The sequence below is a fragment of the Onychomys torridus genome, chromosome 10 (genome assembly GCF_903995425.1).
Source record: "Onychomys torridus chromosome 10, mOncTor1.1, whole genome shotgun sequence".
NCBI classification, from domain to species: domain Eukaryota; kingdom Metazoa; phylum Chordata; class Mammalia; order Rodentia; family Cricetidae; genus Onychomys; species Onychomys torridus.
In genome coordinates, this window is record NC_050452.1 from 32,431,559 (window position 1) to 32,452,444 (window position 20,886).

At 46.9% G+C, this 20,886-nt stretch overlaps 2 protein-coding genes across 2 annotated transcripts in view; one reads left to right on the forward strand and one right to left on the reverse strand.

Moving 5' to 3' along the window:
* Zbtb49 (zinc finger and BTB domain containing 49) overlaps positions 1-5,254 on the reverse strand; it is a 24,891-nt gene extending 19,637 nt beyond the window's left edge. Inside the window, 2 exon segments of the mRNA XM_036201154.1 lie at positions 481-647; positions 5,147-5,254. Of these exon segments, the coding sequence (XP_036057047.1) occupies positions 481-632 (152 nt within the window). The 5' untranslated portion in view covers positions 633-647; positions 5,147-5,254.
* Positions 5,255-5,304: 50 nt separating this feature from the next.
* Positions 5,305-19,874, forward strand: Lyar (Ly1 antibody reactive). Its single transcript, XM_036200130.1, has 9 exons — positions 5,305-5,456; positions 10,048-10,208; positions 10,880-10,994; positions 12,697-12,804; positions 12,893-12,976; positions 16,659-17,082; positions 17,398-17,484; positions 18,788-18,873; positions 19,562-19,874. The coding sequence occupies exons 2-9, from the start codon at positions 10,087-10,089 to the stop codon at positions 19,694-19,696; spliced, it is 1,161 nt and encodes a 386-aa protein (XP_036056023.1). The 5' UTR covers positions 5,305-5,456; positions 10,048-10,086; the 3' UTR covers positions 19,697-19,874.
* The last annotated feature ends 1,012 nt before the right edge of the window (positions 19,875-20,886 follow it).

Genomic DNA, 20,886 nt, shown 5'->3' on the forward strand with positions numbered 1-20,886 from the left:
AAGGGGGAAAAGCATGCAGAACACTTTCTCTCTGCTGCCTTCTTTCTCTTTCTCCCGACAGAATCATCCCTGTGAGCCCTGGCTGGGCTGGACCTCTCTATCCTCTTGCTATAGGCTCCACGGGCTGGGATGGCAGATGTGCACAAGGACAGCCGGCATTCTCCACTCTAATGTCTTATTGCAGCAAAATTCCTACCAGATCAATCCCTCAATCATTTTATTCAGAAAAAGTGAAAAAAGAGCGAATACTGAAACTAATTCTTTTCAATTATCCCCACTATACTCTAGAGTCTCTTTTCCTTTCAGGTTACTCTAAACACAAAGTGGCAGTATTTAAAGAAATAAGAAAACCCATAAATTCTTACTTTGTTTAAATTCCAAAGAGAAAGACAGAAAAATCCCCGAGAAGAGTGAAACGCGGCCACAGTACTCTCCTGACAGGTTCTCCAGACAGTGGAGGACACAGTGTGAGGTACTCACCTGAAATACTGGCTGAAGGCTGCCAGCACGTTCTTGTGTGCTTTGAAGCAGACTCCCCTCACCACCAGCATGCAGTCACAAAGCAGGCCTTGGATCCGCTGCTCTCGCAGTTGCTGGAGAAGGTGGCAGCTGTGAATGGCAACAGGGTCCATACTGGACCATGAGACCTACAGCAGAGAATGTAGGTAAGAGACTCTCAAGAACACCATTGAGACAAAAGGGACCCCAAAAGCACAAACTGCTCTTGGCTTTTATCATGGTGCATTAAAGTTATAGCTTAAAACACACACCTACCCACTGAACTGCAGCATCTAGCTCAGAGCTGTTCAGCCCACTCTCTGCAATACGGAAATGTCTCCTCTTACTGATCCATTATGGAAGCCATTAGCTATGTGAAACCCAAAGCACATGAGTCTGCTGACCTAGAAGGCGGCTGTGATAAGAGTGCATTTCTTTTATGGCCAACTATGAATATGCCAAATTAAAAATGAAAGTACATATACACAAACAAGCATAAAGGAAAAAAAAAAGCCAACCAGCTAAGATCAAACCCATACTTATTGAACACTTTGTGATAGTTAATCTTGACCTTCAACTTGATGGGATTGAGAATCCCGGAGATGCACCCCTGTTGGTGTTGTCTGAGGGCACTTCTAGAAAGGCTTAAATGAGCAGGGAAGACCCATCCTGAATGTGGGTGACACCATCCTATAAGCTGGGGTTCCAGACCGAATAAAAGAGAGAAAGCAGCCAAGCAGTAGCATGCATCGCCCTGCTCCCTGGCTGCAGAGGTAATGTGACCAACTGCTTCTCGCTCCTGCCACCAAGCCTTCCCTCCATATGGACCGCATCCTCAGACTATGAGACAAGATAAACCCTTCCTTAAGTTGCTAGTGTCAGCTACTTGTTATAGCAACAACACAGAACCTATACATAGGTCAGTGAATTCAAAGATGGAGAGAGTCAGGAACCTATCTGGGGAGGTAAGACACACGTTAAAATAACTACCATCACCAGACAGAGAGCAAAGCAGTATCACAGAGCACCACATCCACTTAGATGTGCCTATGTGCCTCTCACACAGACATAGAGGAAGCAAGAGAATGGGATGTGCAGGTTACTGGGGTCTGTGACCAGCTGGTGTGGGGACCTCCAGGGCAGGAACCTGCCAGGCTTCAGAGTATGGCTGCATAGTAGATGGCATCCTAGAGAGGCAGAGGACAGATGACACTGAGCTTCATGCCTTATGACAACTGACTCTGGGAAGGAGACGGAAAACCTGGTTATTATTCCCCATCTACCTACTGAGTGACTACTATGTACTATATTCTAGGGCACCATCAGTGAGTAGAGCACACCAGGGGTCCTGGAAGCTTCAGTTCTAGTAAGGGCGGTGCACAGCTAATGGGACAATTACAGCTGAAATCAGATGCAGCCTCTGGCATCCAAACACAGTGGGAGGAACAGGGGACACTGAGGATCCAAATGGCAAGCTGGTGCACTAAACCGTAGAGGACAAAATGGCCTTGTGCCCACAGTGAAGCACTGGAGAAGCCAGGAAAGTTAAACACACAGCTTATTTCTTCAACGGAATGAGAGGCTTAGTTGTTTTCCTGGAATTCTAGGGGGAAATGTAGTTTACAACCTAGTTGCTACCTGCTGAACCAGGCCCTGACCATATCTTCCAGAATTTATGTTTTACTTATCCCAGATCCTTTCCCCTTAAAACTTTGAGCACTACTTCTAAGCCATAAAACTCATCCTTGTGAGAGATGTCATTTGTACAACAGCCTAAGTGACGTCTATGACTCTTAGGACCAGGTCAGTCCTGACACCCACAGGCATTATGTTTACCTCAGTCAATCTCCCTAGACCCTAAATCTTGGGCACTACCTCTGAGTTAACTGTACCCATCTTTGCAAAAGAAGCCGGGTGTAGTTTGTAAAGAATTTCAATGTGCCAGTTGGTGGTGGTGCATGCCTTTAATTTCAGCATTCAAGAGACAGAGGCAGGCAGATCTCTGTGAGTTCAAGGAAACCCCATCTCAAAAATATATATATAAAAGAATCTCAACATAAACATGCCTTAAATTAGTTGTGCACTTGGGACTGAGTTAATTGTTATCAGAAAACTTTTTCCCCCCAAAATTGTGCTGTACTTAAATACAGTTAAAGTAAAATGATCTGGGTCAGACTCTAGAAGTCTTGGCCCAGGACTGGCTACAAAAATCAAGCTGCTCCAAGCTTTGTTCTTCCCTCACCCTTGGTGTAGAATAATCTTTCTGTACACTGTGAAGATGTGTCTTTGCCCAGGTGTCTTCTGATTGGTTTAATAAAGAGCTGAATGCCAATAGCTAGGCAGGAAGAGTTTAGGCGAGACTTCAGAGAGCTCTGGGAAGAAGAAAGGCATAGAAGAAGCAGGACATGCAAGAGGAGAGGTAAAAGTCACGAACCACGTGACAGCACATAGATGAATAGAAATAGGTTAATTTAAGTTATAGTAATCTTTCCTTGGTGCAACAGAGTTCAGATGCGAGGCAGGTGGATATGAGAGTATAAATTTCCTCAATAGGTTGATACACTGATAAGTTCACAGCAGAATGGACTATTCGGGGGAGCAACCTAGCTGGCAAAAGCAATGGTCTTTGTGAGATAAAGACCTGGCCCACACCTGCTTCACTGGTCACCATAGCTCTGACATCTGTAAGTGTCTGATCTTTATTGACAGATAATTCACATAGTATACAATTTTCCTGTTTGCACAATTTGATAGACTTTAGTCCAGCATCCTCATAGGCCCATGACACTATTACCACTTCCCACTTCCTGTTTTAGAACATCACTGTCTTCAATTTCTTTCCTTTTTTTTTTTTTTTTTTTTGAATGCCGTTTATTGAAGGAGGGAGGAGGTCTTAAATACAGGCTTATAGCACAATGGGAGAACCCTGGAGGACAGAAGTTCACGATGTTTTACAATCTTGCATCTAAGCTGTTAATGCCCAATATGCAGGATACATGTGTCTGGGGCTTTATAGTCCTCAGCGTGTAGTTTGGGGATGGAGTGACCACATGAAACTAGAGGAATGTAGGGTTCCTTCTAATTCAGCAAGCTAAAATCTAAATCAAGAATATGACAGTAGGGGTTGGGGATTTAGCTCAGTAGTAGAGCGCTTGCCTAGCAAGAGCAAGGCCCTGGGTTTAATCCTCAGATCAAAAAAAAAAAAAAAAAAAAAAGAATATGACAGTAGAAAGATCAATGTGAAAGACATCAAACAATAGAAATTCCGGGGGAGGGGGGGAAGGCAAGTAGAAACAGAAGAAAAAGCTTGGATGATGTGAATGAAGAGAGGCTTCTCAAGGGAAAAGGGGCCTTAATGGAATTTAACCTAGAGGGTCCCAAAGCAAAGGCCCTTCTGCTTAGTAGTGATTCTGCCAAGTAGTTAACACCAGCAGATGATTTGTGGGACATTTTCTGTTGGGGCTTTTTATATCAAGCTTTAGAAAGGTCTTCAGGAGTTGGTAACTACTGTGCTTATCTTTATTTCTTTTTCTGTATGTATGTGCAGATATGAGTGAATGTTTTGTGTATACATGGGTGCACATGTGTGAAGACCAGAAGCCAACCTGAGGTATTGTTCCTCGGGGGCTGTCCACTTTCTTTCTTTTTTTTTTTTTTTTAAGATATATTCATTTATTTTATGAATGAGTGCTCAATCTGCATATACATCTTTATGCCATAAGAGGGCATCAGATCCCACTAAGATGGTTGTGAGCCACCATGTGGTTGCTGGGAATTGAACTCAGGACCTCTAGAAGAGCAGCCAGTGCTCTTAACTAACGAGTCATCTCTCCAGCCCCCACTTTCGTTTTTGAGACACGGTCTCTTACTCAGAAGAGAGGTTCACTGATCCCAGGGACCCACCTATTTCCACCTCCCCAATACTGGGATTACAAGTGCATGTCACCAAAATGGCCTCTTTATGTATGCCATCCGCATTCTCCAGATCCTCAGAACTTGATTACCTGTAGAGATCAGACTTTCAATAAGGCAAGTGAGTTAACAAGAGCCCATTAAGATGAGCCCTGTTCCAATCTGAAAGGTGTCCTTCCATAAGCAGAAAGAGGGAAACCTCCCTGTCACCGACAAATGCCCACCCGAGGGTTGTTTCTCAGAATACTGTTCATAGCCTGTTTGACTTTCATTCACTCATTTAAGCAACAAAAAGTGACCACTATCATACACCAGATGCTGTCTTAGGGGCTGACAACAGCTAATGTTTAGTGAGCACTTACTCAACTGCAGATACCCGCTCAGCACCTGACCTGCACCGACTCATCAGTCCTACCAAAGGTCCCGAGGAGTAAGCGCTGCAGTAATCGCGTTCTACAGATGGGACGCCAAGGCACAGATGGCCCCGTGGTGAAGGAGGCGGCGCGCGGCGATGAGGCCAGATCATACGCGCCTCTCCTCTCTTGGGGCGACGCAGGCACCAAGAGCCGCGCAGACCGCAGCAAGGGTGACAGCAAGAAGGAGGCTGGGCTCCCAGGTCTGGAGCCTAGCTTTGTGCTCGGCCAGGCGCGCCACACCGCGCTGTCAGCAGGCCCGCGCGCATCCCAACCGCGCTGACCCGCAGCCCGCGCGAGGCCAGAGTCCCGGGTCGCCTTACCACCGGAGGCCGCTCCCGCCCGGCCGCCTTCTCGTCCCTCGTCCCCGTCAGACCCTCGGCGTCAACTGCAAGACTGCAACCATCACGGAACCATTCCGACAACGCCCCCTCTGCAGCTCATCGGCGGCTTCCGGTGCCGTCACTTCCGTCCGGGGCGTGGCCGCGATGCCCATGCGCGTTGGCGCGCGCCGCCCGGGCGTGAGTTCTACGCGGGTGAGCTAGGAGAGCCGGTGGCAGCGCTGCGCTGGGCTGCTGCGGCTCCACGTGCTCCCGGCAGCCGGTTAAGACCGTTGGCGGAGTCTGCTGAGAGGTAAGGACGGCGGCTTGGAGCCCGGGGCCTGGAAGGAGGGCGATGGTGGCGTGGCCGCCTTCCTTGCGGACCCGCTCGCGGGCAAAGGCTGGAGTCCTGAGCTCCGAGAGAAATTGCGTCCCGGTTTTTAGTCAGAGAGTCTGTCGGGGCCGGCCAGATGGCATGGTTGGTCCCCACAGCACAGGGCTGCAGACCTGCTGCCTGATGGGGAGAAGGTTCTTCCTGAGGAGGGCCCTGAGGGCTCCCGGAGCACAGAAGACCAAAGACCTAAGAAGGGCGTGCAAATCCCCAAATCTCCAACTAGGTACAAGCTACTTAACTCTATTGTGCTTGGCTCTACGTCTGTTCAGAAGGGATGCTAGAGAACCTGACTTGGGGTGTGTGTGATGATTACAGGGCTAGAGAGCTTGGCATATAGTAGTTGCTCAGAAAATGTCAGGATTTTCCTGCAGCAACTAACGCCTAGGAGAGAGAGGTGAGGGGTGTGTGTTGCCTGCAAGCCTAACTTCTAGCCATTGAGGGCCTAGGACACGGGTTTGCTCAAATTGTGCCAGACTCCTGGTGTCTACCATAGTACCTAACACATGTAGTTATTCAGGTGAGGCTGTAGTGGGGAGGCTCGAACTGCAAGGCAGAAGCATAGCTTGGATTCTATGAGCTTCAATGGAAACAGGTACCTGACTCGTGGTCTTCCCTCAGGTCCCAGGAGGGTAGAGAGATGTGTGTTTGTCTTTTCTTGTCTTGCACTGCACTTGTGGTTTCTGGGAGTTCTGGAAGGGGCTTATGTCTAGTATAGTGCGTTGAGGTCCTATTCTTTTTGTTTTTTGTTTGTTTTTTTGAGACAGGGTTTCTCTGTGTAACAGCCCTGGCTGTCCTGGAACTTGCTCTGTAGCCCAGGCTGGTCTTGAACTCAGAGATCCTCCTGCCTCTGCCCCCCAAGTGCTAGGATTAAAGACGTGCACAACCACTGCCCAGCTGAGTCCCTATTTCATAGATAAGGAGAATCTGAAGTTTAAAGGGAGCAGTGTCTTACTCACTGGATCTTGTGCTGGAGTTGCCAGCCTGGCCTTTAAGATGTGCTGTTTTTAGAGAAAATCTAATCAGTGTGTGGGCATAAGTTTAAAAGTATGCTAAGAATGGGGGAGATAATCCAGTCTGTAAAATGATTGCTGCGCAAGCATGAGGACCTGAATCCTCTTGCCCAGAACCCAGGTTAAAAAGCAAGGCTGCCTCCATATTTTCAAACATAATAACAAGTCCACTCCTTCATACCAATTTTCTGCACATGTCTATTTTGAATGATTGTAATGAAATACCTGAGATATGCTAACTAGAAAGAGAAGAGGTTGCCAGGCAATGGTGGTGCATGCCTTTAATCCCAGTACTCAGGAGGCAAAGGCAGGCGATCTCTGTGAGTTCCAGGCCAGCCTGGGCTACAGAGTAGGTTCCAGGAAAGGCGCAAAGCTACACAGAGAAACTCTGTCTGGACTGGGGGAAGCAAGGCATGGTGATAAATCCCTGCAGCTCACTAGCCAGCTAGCCTGGTCTAAACAGCAAGCCCTCCAACTGCAGACATGGCTCAGTGATTAAGAATACTCACTGCTCTTTCAGAGGGCCTGGGTTCAATTCCCAGCACCCCAAATCCAAGAGATCCAGTGCCTTCTTCTGACCTCTTTGAGTACTAGGCACATACATAGAGGCAAAACATTTATAGACTTAATAAAATAAATCTTTAAAAAAAGAAAATGGGAGTGGCGTGGGATGGTGCACACCACCTTTAATCCTAGCACTCAGGAGGCAGAGATGGATGGATCTCATGAGTTCAAGGTCAGCCTGGTCTACAGAGCAAGTTTCAGGACAGGCTCCAAAGCTAAACAGAGAAACCCTGTCTCAAAAAAAAAAAAAAAAAAAAAAAAAAGAAAGAAAGGAAAGAAAAAGAAAGAAAGAAAGAAAGTGAGAGAGACAGGAGGTGGGCAACTTCTGAGGTTGGCCTGTGGCCTTGCCAGGTACCTCTTGGTCACAGCATTTATCACAGCAGTGGAAACCTCACAGGACATTGCTGGCTTCACTTACCCAGGGTTCTGGTCACAGTTTGTAGCCTTCATACTGGGGATGCTGTGAAGCCTGGACTAAACTAGTATCCTGCTGGATGCTCAGTGGAGCTGGCTTTTGTGATGTGAGCCTTAGCGTTCTTTGTAGTATGTGCTGCATACGTCTCATAAATGAAAGGTATTTCCCCAGATTGGATGTGCTGCACAGCCAAGGTGACCCTTGGGGCTGGGTTGGCCTCCCTGGATCATGAATAAGCTCCTTATCTCATTAGCCTAGCAGGTGGACACATTGTTTCCCCTTTCCTATCATGGGGATAGAAAAGCAGTTGAGTATGGCTCCAGACTGATGTTTCAGTTGGACATATGGCCTGATTCCAACCTTCCCCCTGAGTTGGTGTTCACACACACTGTAGTTGGTGTTCACACACACTGTACCCTGACCGTAAGGACCTGTTCTGTATAGATGCTGTAAGCATACTTTGTAGCACGCCACTTTTGCCACTTCCTGTGTCTTGTTTCCAGTGCCCTTCGGGGCCTTTCATTCTGGTCTTTCCCGACCAACAGACCCATGGTTCTCAGGGTTTGCTGAAGCGTGCCCGATCCTCCCTTGGCCAGAAACAGCAGTCCTCAGTGGTGGAGGTTGGAGGGGTGGTTTTCTTTGTCAGCCTCATTGTGGAAGTGCTCTCTGGTGTGTGTGTGTGTGTGTGTGTGTGTGTGTGTGTGTGTGTGTGTGTGTGTGTGTGTCTCCTTTAGCTAATCGCAGCAGCTGCTTCCTGTGTTGTGATAGCAGTCCATTTCTTAGTATCTAATCAGCGACTTGTGTCTTGTTCTTACATAAATCTGTAAGAATGTCCGGTCTAGGTGACAGCTGAGGTCAGCTCCGAGTTTTCTCACTTGTGCAGCAGAACTGCTGCCTTTGCTGCCTGGCAAACAAACAAACAAACAAAGCTCCATCTGGGCTGGAGAGGTGGCTCAGAGGTTAAGAGCACTGACTGCTCTTCCAGAGGTCCTGAGTTCAATTCCCAGCACCCACATGGTGGCTCACAACCATCTGTAATGAGGTCTGGCGCCCTCTTCTGTGTACATAATAAATAAATTTTTTTTAAAAAAAGCTCCATCTCTATCTGCCTTGTGCACAGTGATGGTAAGCATCTCAGAAGCCAGGCTGTGGGAAACATTAAACATGGTCCCAGCTTCCTGAGCTGTTACTGTCGCATGTCTTTACAAAAAACCAGACTAGACAACATCACTTGCATGGCCTAGAGTGGTCCTGGATGCTTCGTATGACCGTTGGTGCCAGACTGTAGCCGTCCACGTGCCTCCCCTTGCTGATCAGCTGTTGGAAAGCTAAGGAAGGAGGCACATTGGTGTTAAGGACCTGCAGTTTGTATCTAGTATGTAAGATGCACCAGTGTCTCAACAGTGCCCCACAAGGCAGGGGGACTTTGTTCACCTGGGTGTACATTTCCATTCAGGGCTCAGTGGAAGAAAACAGTCCTTCCTGTTCTTGCTTTGGCATGATCTCACCAGCACTGGCGGGGGTGGGGGTGGAATGGTGGTTCATGCATGAGAATTCACTGTAAACCAAGTGCAGCTTGTTGGTGCTGAGGAGTTCTTACAAGACACAGGGAAGCAAGTCCTGTGTGTTCACTTGCTCCTCAGCTTCATTTCATACTGAGGGAGGAGGGTTCTGGGTTAAGCAGCTCTCAGGATTTGGACTGAACAAAGCCCATTTTAGTAAGAAGAGCTCTGCTCTCTTGGAGTCCAGTGATTAAAAGGCTATGTAGGCATGGAAAGTTACTGTGGCATTTGTAGCACTTGAGAAATCTGTTTGCAGAGTACAGTAGCATGCATGCAGTGTGAACTGGCTGTGTGTGTGCAGATGCCGTCTGTGCTGGGTGCACTTAGGGAGGCTGGCATACCTGGATTTGGGAACTTTTCATCCTGCCTGATGTACAGAAGGCCTAATGGAACGTGTTCATTTGTCCCTGTCCACTGAGGCCAAAAGGATGTCTTCAGTTTATTTGTGACCCCATCACCGTGCATGTAGGAGTCATTTTTAGTCTACATTGGAATTGTTCTTTAGCTTTTCCACTTGCTGAGCTCCACTGCTTGCCGCCTTGCTTTGTTGCTGCTGCAGTAGCAGTAACAGTCCGCACTGCACACCTGCACTGTGGCGCTGGCTACCTCTTTGATTTTGTACATTTTATGTAGGGGGAGGGGTGCTTAAGATCATTAGTGAAAGCTTTATCTGTGCTGCCAATGCCAATCTGCCAGGTTTAAATCCCTTTACGCTGTCCTGGGCAAGCTCCTTACTCCCTGTGTCTCTGAGTAAGCTTGTTGCGAAGGCTCTATACATTCGATTCTGAGCATAGTTCCTGGCCTGTGCTGAGCACACTGAGGGTTTTCCTGACACTGGTAGTAGGGTACTTTTCCACGATTACTGGTAAGCTTTGAGCCTGCTCTTCTTACTGTGGAATTCATTTATTGGGAGGAGTTTCAGCTTATTATAATTACCTTTATCTTGTTTTGGTTTTTAGGGCAAGAGTTCAAACCTGTCTCAGAATATTTAACCAAAAATGGTATTTTTTACATGCAATGCATGCGGTGAATCAGTGAAGAAAGTACAGGTGGAGAAGCACGTCGCTGTCTGCAGAAACTGTGAATGTCTTTCCTGCATTGACTGTGGGAAGGATTTCTGGTAAGTTCTGGTCATTCCTGAAGATCCTCGTATAGAAGGACAGAGACCAAGAAGGAGACCTGTGGTCTGCCGACTAAACTGGTGTGACTCTTCGGGAGTGCCCTTTCATTTTAAGGACTTGTTAAGTGAAGACCGAAGGGACGCGATCTGTTGGTTAGAGAGTTTGGGGCTAGCAAGGTGGCTCAGTGGGTTTTAAAGCACCCGCCCTACAAGCTTGACCATCTGAGTTCCATTCTCAGGACCAAGGTGAAGAGATAAATGACTCCCCCAAATTGTCCTTAGCACACACACAGATTTGGGAGCATATAGTTTATAGCTCAATGGCAGACCTCTTGTCTGCTATGGGGCCCTAGATTCAATTCCCAGCACCATTTAAAAAAAATGCGTTTTTAGAGAAAATGTGATCATTCAGCTTCCTGGCTGGCATTTTGCTTCCACTATCCAGTGCAAGGAAGTGAGCACTCAGAATAAGGGACTCAGTGTACTTTGTTATGGGTCTGTCAGCTCCCGTTGCTTTGAGAAAGGCAACAAGTAAGCAGAATGATGAGGATAGGAATTAGGCAGTTTGCGCAGCTGGCCGGGTGCGGGAAGCCACAAATGGTGAGCAGCGTGCTGTCTGGGTGCCACTAGCACATTGTCAGCCTAGTGGTGAGACTTGGGTCTCTCTGCAGGGGCGATGACTATAAGAGCCACGTGAAGTGCATCAGTGAAGGTCAGAAGTACGGAGGCAGAGACTATGAGGCCAAGACGCACAAAGGTGACGCAAAGCAGCAGGCGTGGATTCAGGTAAGGGTCTCTGTCCAGACTGTCACTTTCCACACCTGCTTCCTTCTGGGGCTTCGGTGATAGGTGTCATTTATGCAGACAAGCCCCGGTGACAGGGTGCCTTAGGGTGGAGCACAAGTGTCCGAACACTTGAGAAAGATAAAGTTGTGCTCTTGTTTGTCTTTGGCTGATGTGGTTACAGATTGCCCTCACAATATTCGAGGGTTCCTGCTAGCTTTCTTTTGTCTGTAAACAGGAACTAAAGCGGGTACAGGTGCGCTCCCTGTGGTAGAGACCCTACAGTTTAAGCTATGTTAGTCTGTCACATCTGAAGAAAGTAAACAATTTAGCAAGTATAAGGAATTTTCTAGTTAAATAAAGTGAAAATATTTACAAGAGTGCTGAGCTCCGACTTGAAAGAAGGGGAGATCGCTGGACAGGTGTCACCTTTGTGGAGACTGCATTTTCTTAAAAATCAAATTACTAATTCCCCCATTGAGTGGCAGAGTGTGAGTATGAACTTGGGGTGTTGGTTTCTCTGAAGGTGCATACTCCTGGCATGACCTCATGAAGAATTTAGAGTAGCTGCCCAGTTGAGAAGCTGCAGAAACCTTTAAGATGTGTATAGTGCCATCAGGATGCCCAGCCCTATAGGATACGGGTGCTGGCCACCAGGTCCGCTGGCTGAGTTTGATCCTCAGGACTCACATAGTAGGAGAGAAGTGATGGATACAAGTTGTCCTCAGATCTCCACACATCCCCTTTCCCCATTGAGCCTTCCTGCTGGTCCTTAATGTCTGTGTCATGTGTAAGAAATCATTACCACATTAGATATCTTGAAAACTTTTTCCCTAAGATTTTATGTTTAGATCTTTGATCCATTTGTGGTTATTTTTATGTAACATAAGGTAAGAGTCCAATTTCCATGTAAGGCTCCACTGTTTTCAGAAGGGGGTCCATTCTTCCATGGACTGGTCTTGACATCCTTTTCAAAAACCCTATTGCTGCATTTTCCAGTGGTCTTTGTGGCAGTACCACACTCTTTGGATCATTGTGTTTTTGTAGTGAATTTTGAATTTAAAAAAAAAAAAAAAAACTAACCTTTTAATTTTTCAAGATTGTTTTTGTCCTTTGGAGTCCCTCAGGGTTCCATGTGAATTAGACCACACGTACAGCTGGACTTTGCCAGGACTTTCAGGTTGGCATCTTAATGTTGTCTCAGCCCATGAGATTAATGCCTTCCTTGATTCTTGTAACAGTGTGTTTAGTGCGTAATTCTTTCACCTCTTTGGTTGTGGCTTTTCTGATTAGTCTGTTTTTTATGTTATATTGGAAATGGAATCTCCTAACATTCACATTTGAACTGTTTTTTGTTGGTGTATAAAAATGCAGCTTGCTTTTTAAGAACTGATTATGTATTCTGTTGCTCTGCTGAACAAGGTGTTAGTTCTAACTGGTTGCCTCCTCTAGAGCTTTCTACATATGAGACCACATTCCTTCAAATACTGCCTGTGGATATTTGACCTGATTTTGTCCCTTCTGTTAGGAAGGCTTTGGCTTCTTTTTCTTGCGTAATAACATTGGCCAGGACTTCAGTGCTGTGTGGAATCGGAGAATATTTGTCATTACACATAGATGTAAATATAGAATCTTGGCTTCAAAGGTAAGAGCCCTTGGGTCATGCCAATATATCACTTGTTTATTTTCTTCTTTTTTTAAATAGAAAATTAATGAATTAATAAAGAAACCCAATGTCAGCCCTAAGGTTCGAGAACTTTTGCAGCAAATCAGTGCTTTTGACAATGTTCCCAGAAAAAAGGCAAAGTTTCAGGTATGGATTTAAATGATGTTCCCAAACCAGGGTGTGGTCCATCAGTGACCTGTCAGAGGGGACAGTGGCTTTCTCTTTGTGTCTACAGAACTGGATGAGGAACAGCCTGAAAGTGCACAGCGACTCTGTTCTGGAGCAGGTGTGGAGCATCTTCTCTGAAGCGTCCAGCAGTGTGAGTCCACTCCACTGTGCAATCGCAGTGTGACAGACATCTGGGAATAATGGAAGGTGTGCTGTGTGGAGGCTGAGAGGGCACTTCCACAGAGCCTCTGCTCTCTCCTTGATTGGCAGGAATGAGCTGGGAGCACCATTCGGCCTGCATGCTTGGCAGTGGGACCAATTTTTTATGGAATGAATGGCACAGTTGTGGGCTGGGAGAATGGGAATAGTCCAGGATTTGATGTCTGGCTGTCGTGATTGTAGACTCAGCTGTGCTCTGTGTGTTGGATTATGGTCACATTATTTAGCCTCAGATCCTCAGTTTCCTAATCTAAAACATCCATGCAGTTATATACTTTTTATTATTCCTTACTTATTGCAGACTTCAGATGTCTAGGAGTGACTTGGTACTGTGAAAGAAATTTATAAACAGGCCGAGGGCATCCCATCTTTCAGCCAGAGTGGGGTCCCAGACCCCCTGCATGTTATAGTGTTCCTGTGGGTATTTAGTCGATGGTCGGTCAGCCTGAGCGGCTTCTGCTACAGACAGGGAGAGCATTTGCACCATAGGAATGGGACTAGGCTTGCTATTTTCACCCAAGTTGTTGGTTCCATTGTCCATTTCCAGCTACCCACGTCCATCCTGTTTGGGAACTTTGGTGGTTTGAAAACAGGAAGGTGCTCTGATTAGTCTAGTGCTGCTGCACAGGTATGAGAACCTGACTTTGGATCCCCGGTGTTCACATACAAACCATTGGCATGGCGGTACTTGTCTGTAATCCTGGTGATGAGGCAGAGAGAGGTGGATCCCAAGGACTTGTTAGACAATCTGTCTAGCCTAAATTAAATAAACAGCTTCAGGCTCTGTGAGAGACCCTGAAGTGGCTTTAAACGATACTGATGTTGACCTCTGGCTTCCACACATACACACACAAGTGAGTGTTCCTGTATCTATGCACACACAAAAAAGGAAAGTTAGTTTGAGCAGGAAACTCACCTTTATGGTATATCTTGCACTTGTCTCCACAGTACACAGAATGGACCATTGAAATCTTAAAACCGTTTATCATTTAATGGACATGAATGTGACATATAATTTTAAAAGGTTGTTTGTTATTTTCACAAAAAAATTCAAAGATTTGAAATTGCTTAATTCAGATGTGGGGTTTTGACTTTTTTTCTAGTTCTTTGGAATTCACGAACTCATGAAAAATTGAAGAGAATGAGCAGTCAACTCCTGCTGCGTTCTGACAGCTAGGCAGCTGCTGGTTACAGCAGCGTTCCCCCCAATACCTCTGCCCAGTGACTGTCTAGAGAACAAAGGGCCTCTGGCTCAGTTTAGCCTTGGCTTAGGCATATCCTCTGACTGCAGGTGTAGCAGGAGTGGAGCTGACTGCAGGTGTAGCAGGAGTGGAGTTTTCTGTTTCTGATGTACAGCTTCTCCCGTGTCCATTAGCAGGGGCTGCTGTGGGTGCAGCCATCATCAGGTGATGTTCCTGCCTCCGTGGAGCTAGGGTGGTAGAAACAGCAGTGGATGAGGGGTTACATATAAGCCAAGTCTTAGTGCTGTGAAGGGCAAAAAGCATGAGCCGAGAGGAAAGGGGGTGCTCTGCTGCGGAGGAGTTGGGCAAGGCATCGCACGGGAGCAGGGTCTGAAGTGGGAAGGCCTGAATCTCTAAGAACTTCTGTGTGCCTTCCATCCTGCAGCTGTGTGCTGGTTTGACACCAGCTGGAGACTGAGTCTAAGCTTAGTAGAAGGGAAGTTGAAGGCTCCGGCACTCTGGTCACGTGTTACTGTTTGAGTATTGAATGTCCCCAAAGGCCCATGTGTTGAAGGCTCATCCTCAGCTTCTGGCACTGTTGGGAGGTGTGGAGCTTTTAGCAAGTGGATCCTGGCCAGAGGAAGTTAGGACATTGAGGACATGCCTTTGAGGGGGTGCTGAGACCTCAGCCTCTTCCTTGTTCTCTTTGCTTTCTGATTTATGCCATGAGTGGTTTACCCTGCCACGCCCTTGCATGGGACCCAAAGCTTCTCAGTCTTGGATAGGAACCTTCAGAATCATCAGCTGAGATGAATGTTTTCTAAGCTAGTCAGATGTTCATTATGGCAGTGGAAAGCTGGCTAGTACATTTTAATAACTTACCAGAAGAAGACAGTCATAGGAAAAGGGTGAAGGATGTCTCCCTTCCTCCTCCTGGGTCCGTTTCTGTATTCACATTAAGCCTCTTTTCCCCGGGAGCCTTGTCGGCTTCTGAGAACTCCTCAGCAGCTAGTTGGTCTGCTTCCCGCGCTGCCCTCCCAGGCACTGAGTCAGGGCAGCAAGGGAGCGCTGCTCTGCCTTCATTTGGGCACTGCGGAGAGGACTGGCTGGGTAACCTGTCCATGTCATTTGGAAGCGACTGAGGAGTGGAACTTGCCGTCATGCTTGTGGGTGCCTCAGCCAGGCTTCCAGCAGCTGAGGCAGCCTTAGCCCTTCCTCTCCCTCCCTCTGCAGAGGCCCACAGCTTACAGGCAGTTCAGTGCACTGTCCCCATACATCTGAGAGATCAAGGTCGGAATATAGCAGAAAGGGGAACTGTTTGCATGGGCCCTGCTGCCCATTCTTACTAAGTACTGAAGTAGGCAGCACAGTGCATGCAATGCCTTGGATTTGTGGGCTACAATGACCTCAGGCTGGGCTCTTTGTGAAGGAAAGAGGCTTGATTGGCTCACACTTTCGGAGGTTGGCAGTCTAAAATGAGGTGGTTCCATCTGTTCAGCTTCTGGCAGACACAGGTAGTGTGTGGTGGGGGCATTTTGAGAAGTAGTGGCATGGTTGGCAGGAAGCTAACAAGGTTCTGGGTGGGTTTGGTCTTGACTCACTGAGGGCAGCATCCCTGATAACCCAGCCTCCTTAGACCCCTCATCTTGAGGTTCTGCCACTTCTGGTTCCATCAGATCCAAAGCCAACCTTCAGTGCCTGCCCCTGCGAGAGGCACTCAGACCCTAACAGATTTTACTCCCTATTCTTCCCATTGGCAGCTGTCCATGACTGCTGAGGGTGGCCATCTCATCTGGAGAAGGATGATGTGCAGTGCCCTTGTCTGTACCCATTTACAGAACACTTAACTGCATTGTGTCCTCTGCACTACACACAGGGCATACCTTTCTCGTGTTAGCCACTCTGTCTTTTTTTTTGTTTTGTTTTTGTTTTCGAGACAGGGTTTCTCTGTGTAGCTCTGAGCCTTTCCTGGAACTCACTTTGGAGACCAAGCTGGCCTCGAACTCACAGAGATCCACCTGCCTCTGCCTTCTGAGTGCTGGCATTAAAGGCATGCGCCGCCACCGCCCAGCTAGCCACTCTGTCTTACAGGTGACTCAACCACAAACAGCAGTTATACATGCTCTGTCCTGCAGGTGAAGTGGTAGCTCCTGGGTACCTGCTTGACATGACACCCCACACCAGACTGTTCTGTCCTCACCTAAATAAAGGGTGACAGTGAGCCAGAATCACAGGCTGGCTTCACTTCACCCTTTAATATCATGAAAACGGGTTCCAGAGTGGGGTGTGAGCTGGGGTGTTTTCTGCTGATGTTCCTTTTGTACTTGCATTGCTAAATTTTAGCTGTTGGTGTCACAGTCATAAGCAGTATAGTATGGACGGTAGGCGTGGCCAGACCACATACTCAGATGATTCTTGTTTTTACTTCATCAGGAGCAAGATCAGCAGCCACCCAGCCACGTGGCCAAGCCACCTGCAGAGATCCCCACTAAGATTCCGTCTGTGAAAACAAATGGCACCACGGAAGAACAAGGAGAGGCAAAGAAGAATAAGAGAGAAAGGAAGGAGGAGCGACAGAAGAACAGGAAGAAAGAGAAGAAGGAGCTGAAGTCAGAAAACCACCAGGAAAACCTCAAGGGCCAGAAGCCGAAGAAGCGCAAGAAGGGCCAGGAGGCTGGACAGGAGGCTGGTGGGGAGGAGGCCACTGAGGCCAGCGGCCCACCAGAAAAGAAGAGGGCCCGGGGTGGGCAGGCCTCGGAAGAGGATGCAGATGGAAATGGGGGCCCTGGGGAAGATGCTGATGAGGGGCAGACCAAGACGGGGGCAGGAAAACAGAAGCGTCGAAAACACTCAGAAGGTGTGTGTTCAGCCGGCACACTGAGTTCTCAGTGGGGCTGTGAGTTGGGGTACAGGGAAATGTGCTAGGCCTCACATTCTGGACCAGGTAGGGAGAAGGGCAGAAGCGCTAGGGTCCAGCTGATCTCACAGTGACCATGAGTCCAAATGACTGATTTTATAGTGTGATCATCTCCTCTCAGCCTTCTGTTGCTCATCTCATCAAGCATCTAACAGAACCTGCAGAACGAGGTCCGGGGAGGGAGCTGGCATGCTGATGCCAAGCTGGGCTTTTGTGACTGGAAGCAGCTAACCCTTTTTGCTTCTCTTGAAACAGTTGAGTCCAATTACAAGAAGAAAAAGATGAAGTCGCCAGGACAGCCTGAGGAGGGAGAGGCTGAGGACCATGAGGTTCCAGTGAAAGGTACCATTGCCTGGGTTTATCCTGTGTGGGTAGGGAAAAGATGCTCCCGCCAGAGGTAGGCAGGCAGGCACGTCCCTGCAGGGGGCAAAAGAATTACCAAAGTTGTCTAGGCTGGCCTTGACCTTACTCTGTACACCAGGCTAGCTGGCCTTGAATTTGTGATCCTTCTACCTAGCCCCCCTAGTTGGGATTACAGGCCTGTGCCCACAGCCTACTATCTACTTACCTGGCTTTCTCTAGACCTTATACCCTTTGTGGTGGGTATTCCTCCTGCCAGGTAGAGGAAGTCCAAGATCCTTGCTCCTTGTCACTGCCAAGGGGGTTCCCCCATTGTGGTCTCTGCTGTCATCATAGCCAGGCAGCTTCTTATTCATTATCCACCAACATGGACAAAAGTTCAGATTTTTTTGTTGTCTTTGACACTGTCTCTGTCCCTGCCACGGCCTTCAGAAGGCAAGATTCTGCCCCCAACTTCCTTGGCCAGCAGTGGTCAATGGTTGAACACAGGCTTTGACACTAGCCTAGAGTTAATGGTTGTGCTGTCAGTGTTGGTGATAGGCCAGGCCTCCCCTTTCTCTGCTCCTTTGCTGAATCTGTAGGTGTGGGCTGGACTGGCTTGTACCTGGTGGCCTCCTGGGTCACTGGCTTTTTTTTTTTTTTTTTTTTTAAGATTTATTTATTTATTATGTACACAGAAGAGGGCACCAGATCTCATTACAGATGGTTGTGAGCCACCATGTGGGTGCTGGGACTTGAACTCAGGACCTCTGGAAGAGCAGTTGGTGCTCTTAACCTCTGAGCCATCTCTCCAGCCCCGAGGGCACTGGCTTTCTTGACTCCAAATCTAGACTGTGGAGCAGACAGAGCCTGTCCCATGGCAGGCCCTGAGCCACTGCCAGTCTGTCTGTCACCACCTGTCCATGTTGTCTTAGGTGTGCTGAGTGGCATTCAGCTATAGACCTAGCAGGAAAGGCAAGAGCAGCAGGCTTAGCTACTCATCTGTATCTAACACACTCCACGGTCTCTTTGGATGCCCAGCACAGTGTGTCTGTTGATCCTTTCTCCCAGGAGGCTATTCCTACCATGATGCTTGAGGGGACCATCTCTCTACACTGAACACAGTGCTCTGAAAGACAGTTGGTTCCCCCCAAGGTCCCCATTACTGGTGAAGAGCTTGGGAGTCTTGTTCATGAGAGAGTCATGTTATTTCCCAGGAAGCACACAAATGTGAAAACATTTTTTCTTTGCTCTTTGGGTGACAAGACAAAACAAAAGGCCTTATGCATCATTCTTTGTATTGCAGGTAAATTTAACTGGAAGGGGACCATTAAAGCCGTTCTAAAGCAGGCTCCAGACAATGAGATCTCAGTCAAAAAGTTAAAGAAAAAGGTACATTCAGCAACAAAATAAAGCATGGAACAACTGGGGAGGGGTTGTTTATAAATGTATATGTGTGTTGTTTAACCTGAATCACTGAGAGAGACAGACAGACAGACATTCAGAGCTGCTTACGTGTGCAACTGGAACAAGCCCATCCATCCTGCAGCCACACCAGGGTGGCTCTCTGACTATCTAAAGATTGCATGCAGTGCCTACAGTTGACTGTACTGGAAGTGATTTTTCCAGGCACTTTGCTCTCTCTGATGTAAATGATTGCTGGTGCTTTTCCTAAAAAAAAAAAAAAAAAAAAGTTTATTGTTATTTACTAGTGTGAGTGTGAGGACAGCTTGTAGGGATATGTTTTCTCCTTTCACCATTTTGGACCCTGGGGATTGAACTAAGTCATCAGACTTGCAAGGCAAGTCCCTTCCATTGAGCCATCTTGCCAGCTCCTCTTTCTTTTTGATTCTGTAGTGTTGTGTGACATGCAGTTGTGTATACACCTGGGCAGCTTCTGGGTCTCCACAAGCAGGGCATGCTTGTGTGACCAGCTTCTGGGTTTCTTTTATTTTGTAATGTTGACCACATCTGGACCTTTTTCCGTATACTTCATGTCCAAAGAAGCCTTGATAGGTAAATTTGCCAAGCAGATCTACAACATGGCCTCCCCACCTGACATCTGTTTCTCTTTGTAAAGGTTATAGCTCAGTACCATGCAGTGACGAGCGACAATCACATGTCAGAGGAAGAGCTCCTGGCCATCTTCAACAAGAAAATTAGCAAGAACCCTACCTTTAAGGTGCTGAAGGACAGAGTCAAGCTTCTGAAGTGAGCGCTCCATTGCTTCACACACTTCTATTGACTGCTTCCCTCTACTATTTGTAAAATGTGTAATGAACTATAACAACCTGAATTTTGCTTTCTGAAACTGTATTTTTAAGTTAAGGAAAAAATATATTTTTGTTAAAACTTTTATGAAAAAATAAAATATATTCTTCTCGAATTCTGTATCAATAGTTAAAAATTCATGTACTTTAAGAAAATTGCCAGAGTTCAGCTCCCGATGAGGGCAGGGTCTGAAGATGGGTGGATATCCGCAATAGCCGGCACAGGAGGAAACAGACACGGGACACTTCTTAGTTTCGTCTTAGGAGAGATGGACAGAGGAAGTGCATCTCAGTATGGCTTGTCCTGCTCCGACAACCTGTATCTCTCACAGGCTTTATTTATACAGAATTTAGTAAGCAGGGATACATTCAGGATGTTTCAAAACATAGATCGTATCATTTTTGGTTTTGGACATGTATCTCACTTCCTTTTGCTCATCTTTTTGTCATCATTAATAAACTATGACAGAACAGAGTTATCATTTCCAATCATTTTCCCCTCAAGTTTTGACATCATTAATAAACAGTTATTCTTACTCATTAACCCCATAACCCAATTTTAAGAATCTAGAAGCATATGACAGCCGGTTCTCTGGCTGGTAGCATTGGTTGCTTCAAGGACACCAGACCAAAACAAAATCTTCAAGCCACCCTGGGCATATTGCCATGTCCCAAGTAGTGTATTATTAACGCTTAGTGAACAGAGTGCCCAGGAAAAATCCTCAAGCCAAAGCTGCTACAGTTATTCAAATTCTCGCACAATATGTTCACATATCTTTATAGAATTTCTCTATATGTCTAATCCTGGCATTCTGTTGTTCTTTGGTCATATGACATTTCCATGACTGAATATACTAACTTTCCTAAGAAAGGGAGTCTTGACATCTCATTCTTTTTATCATCTTTCCACTCCATACTTTGCTCATCAATATGTCTCTGTGTAGGGCAGAGGTATATGCCATGGAATTGTCTGAGTATACAGTGGAAAGAGGCCTCCAAATCTTGTTGACCTTTTTAAGTTTACTGTTTTGGATATCTTGTTCCTGTGTAAGTACAGGGACAGGTGTTTCAAGAACATCTCATAGCCTCATGAAGAGACCTCTGGCTTCTTTATGTGTCACAACTTTCAAGGCAT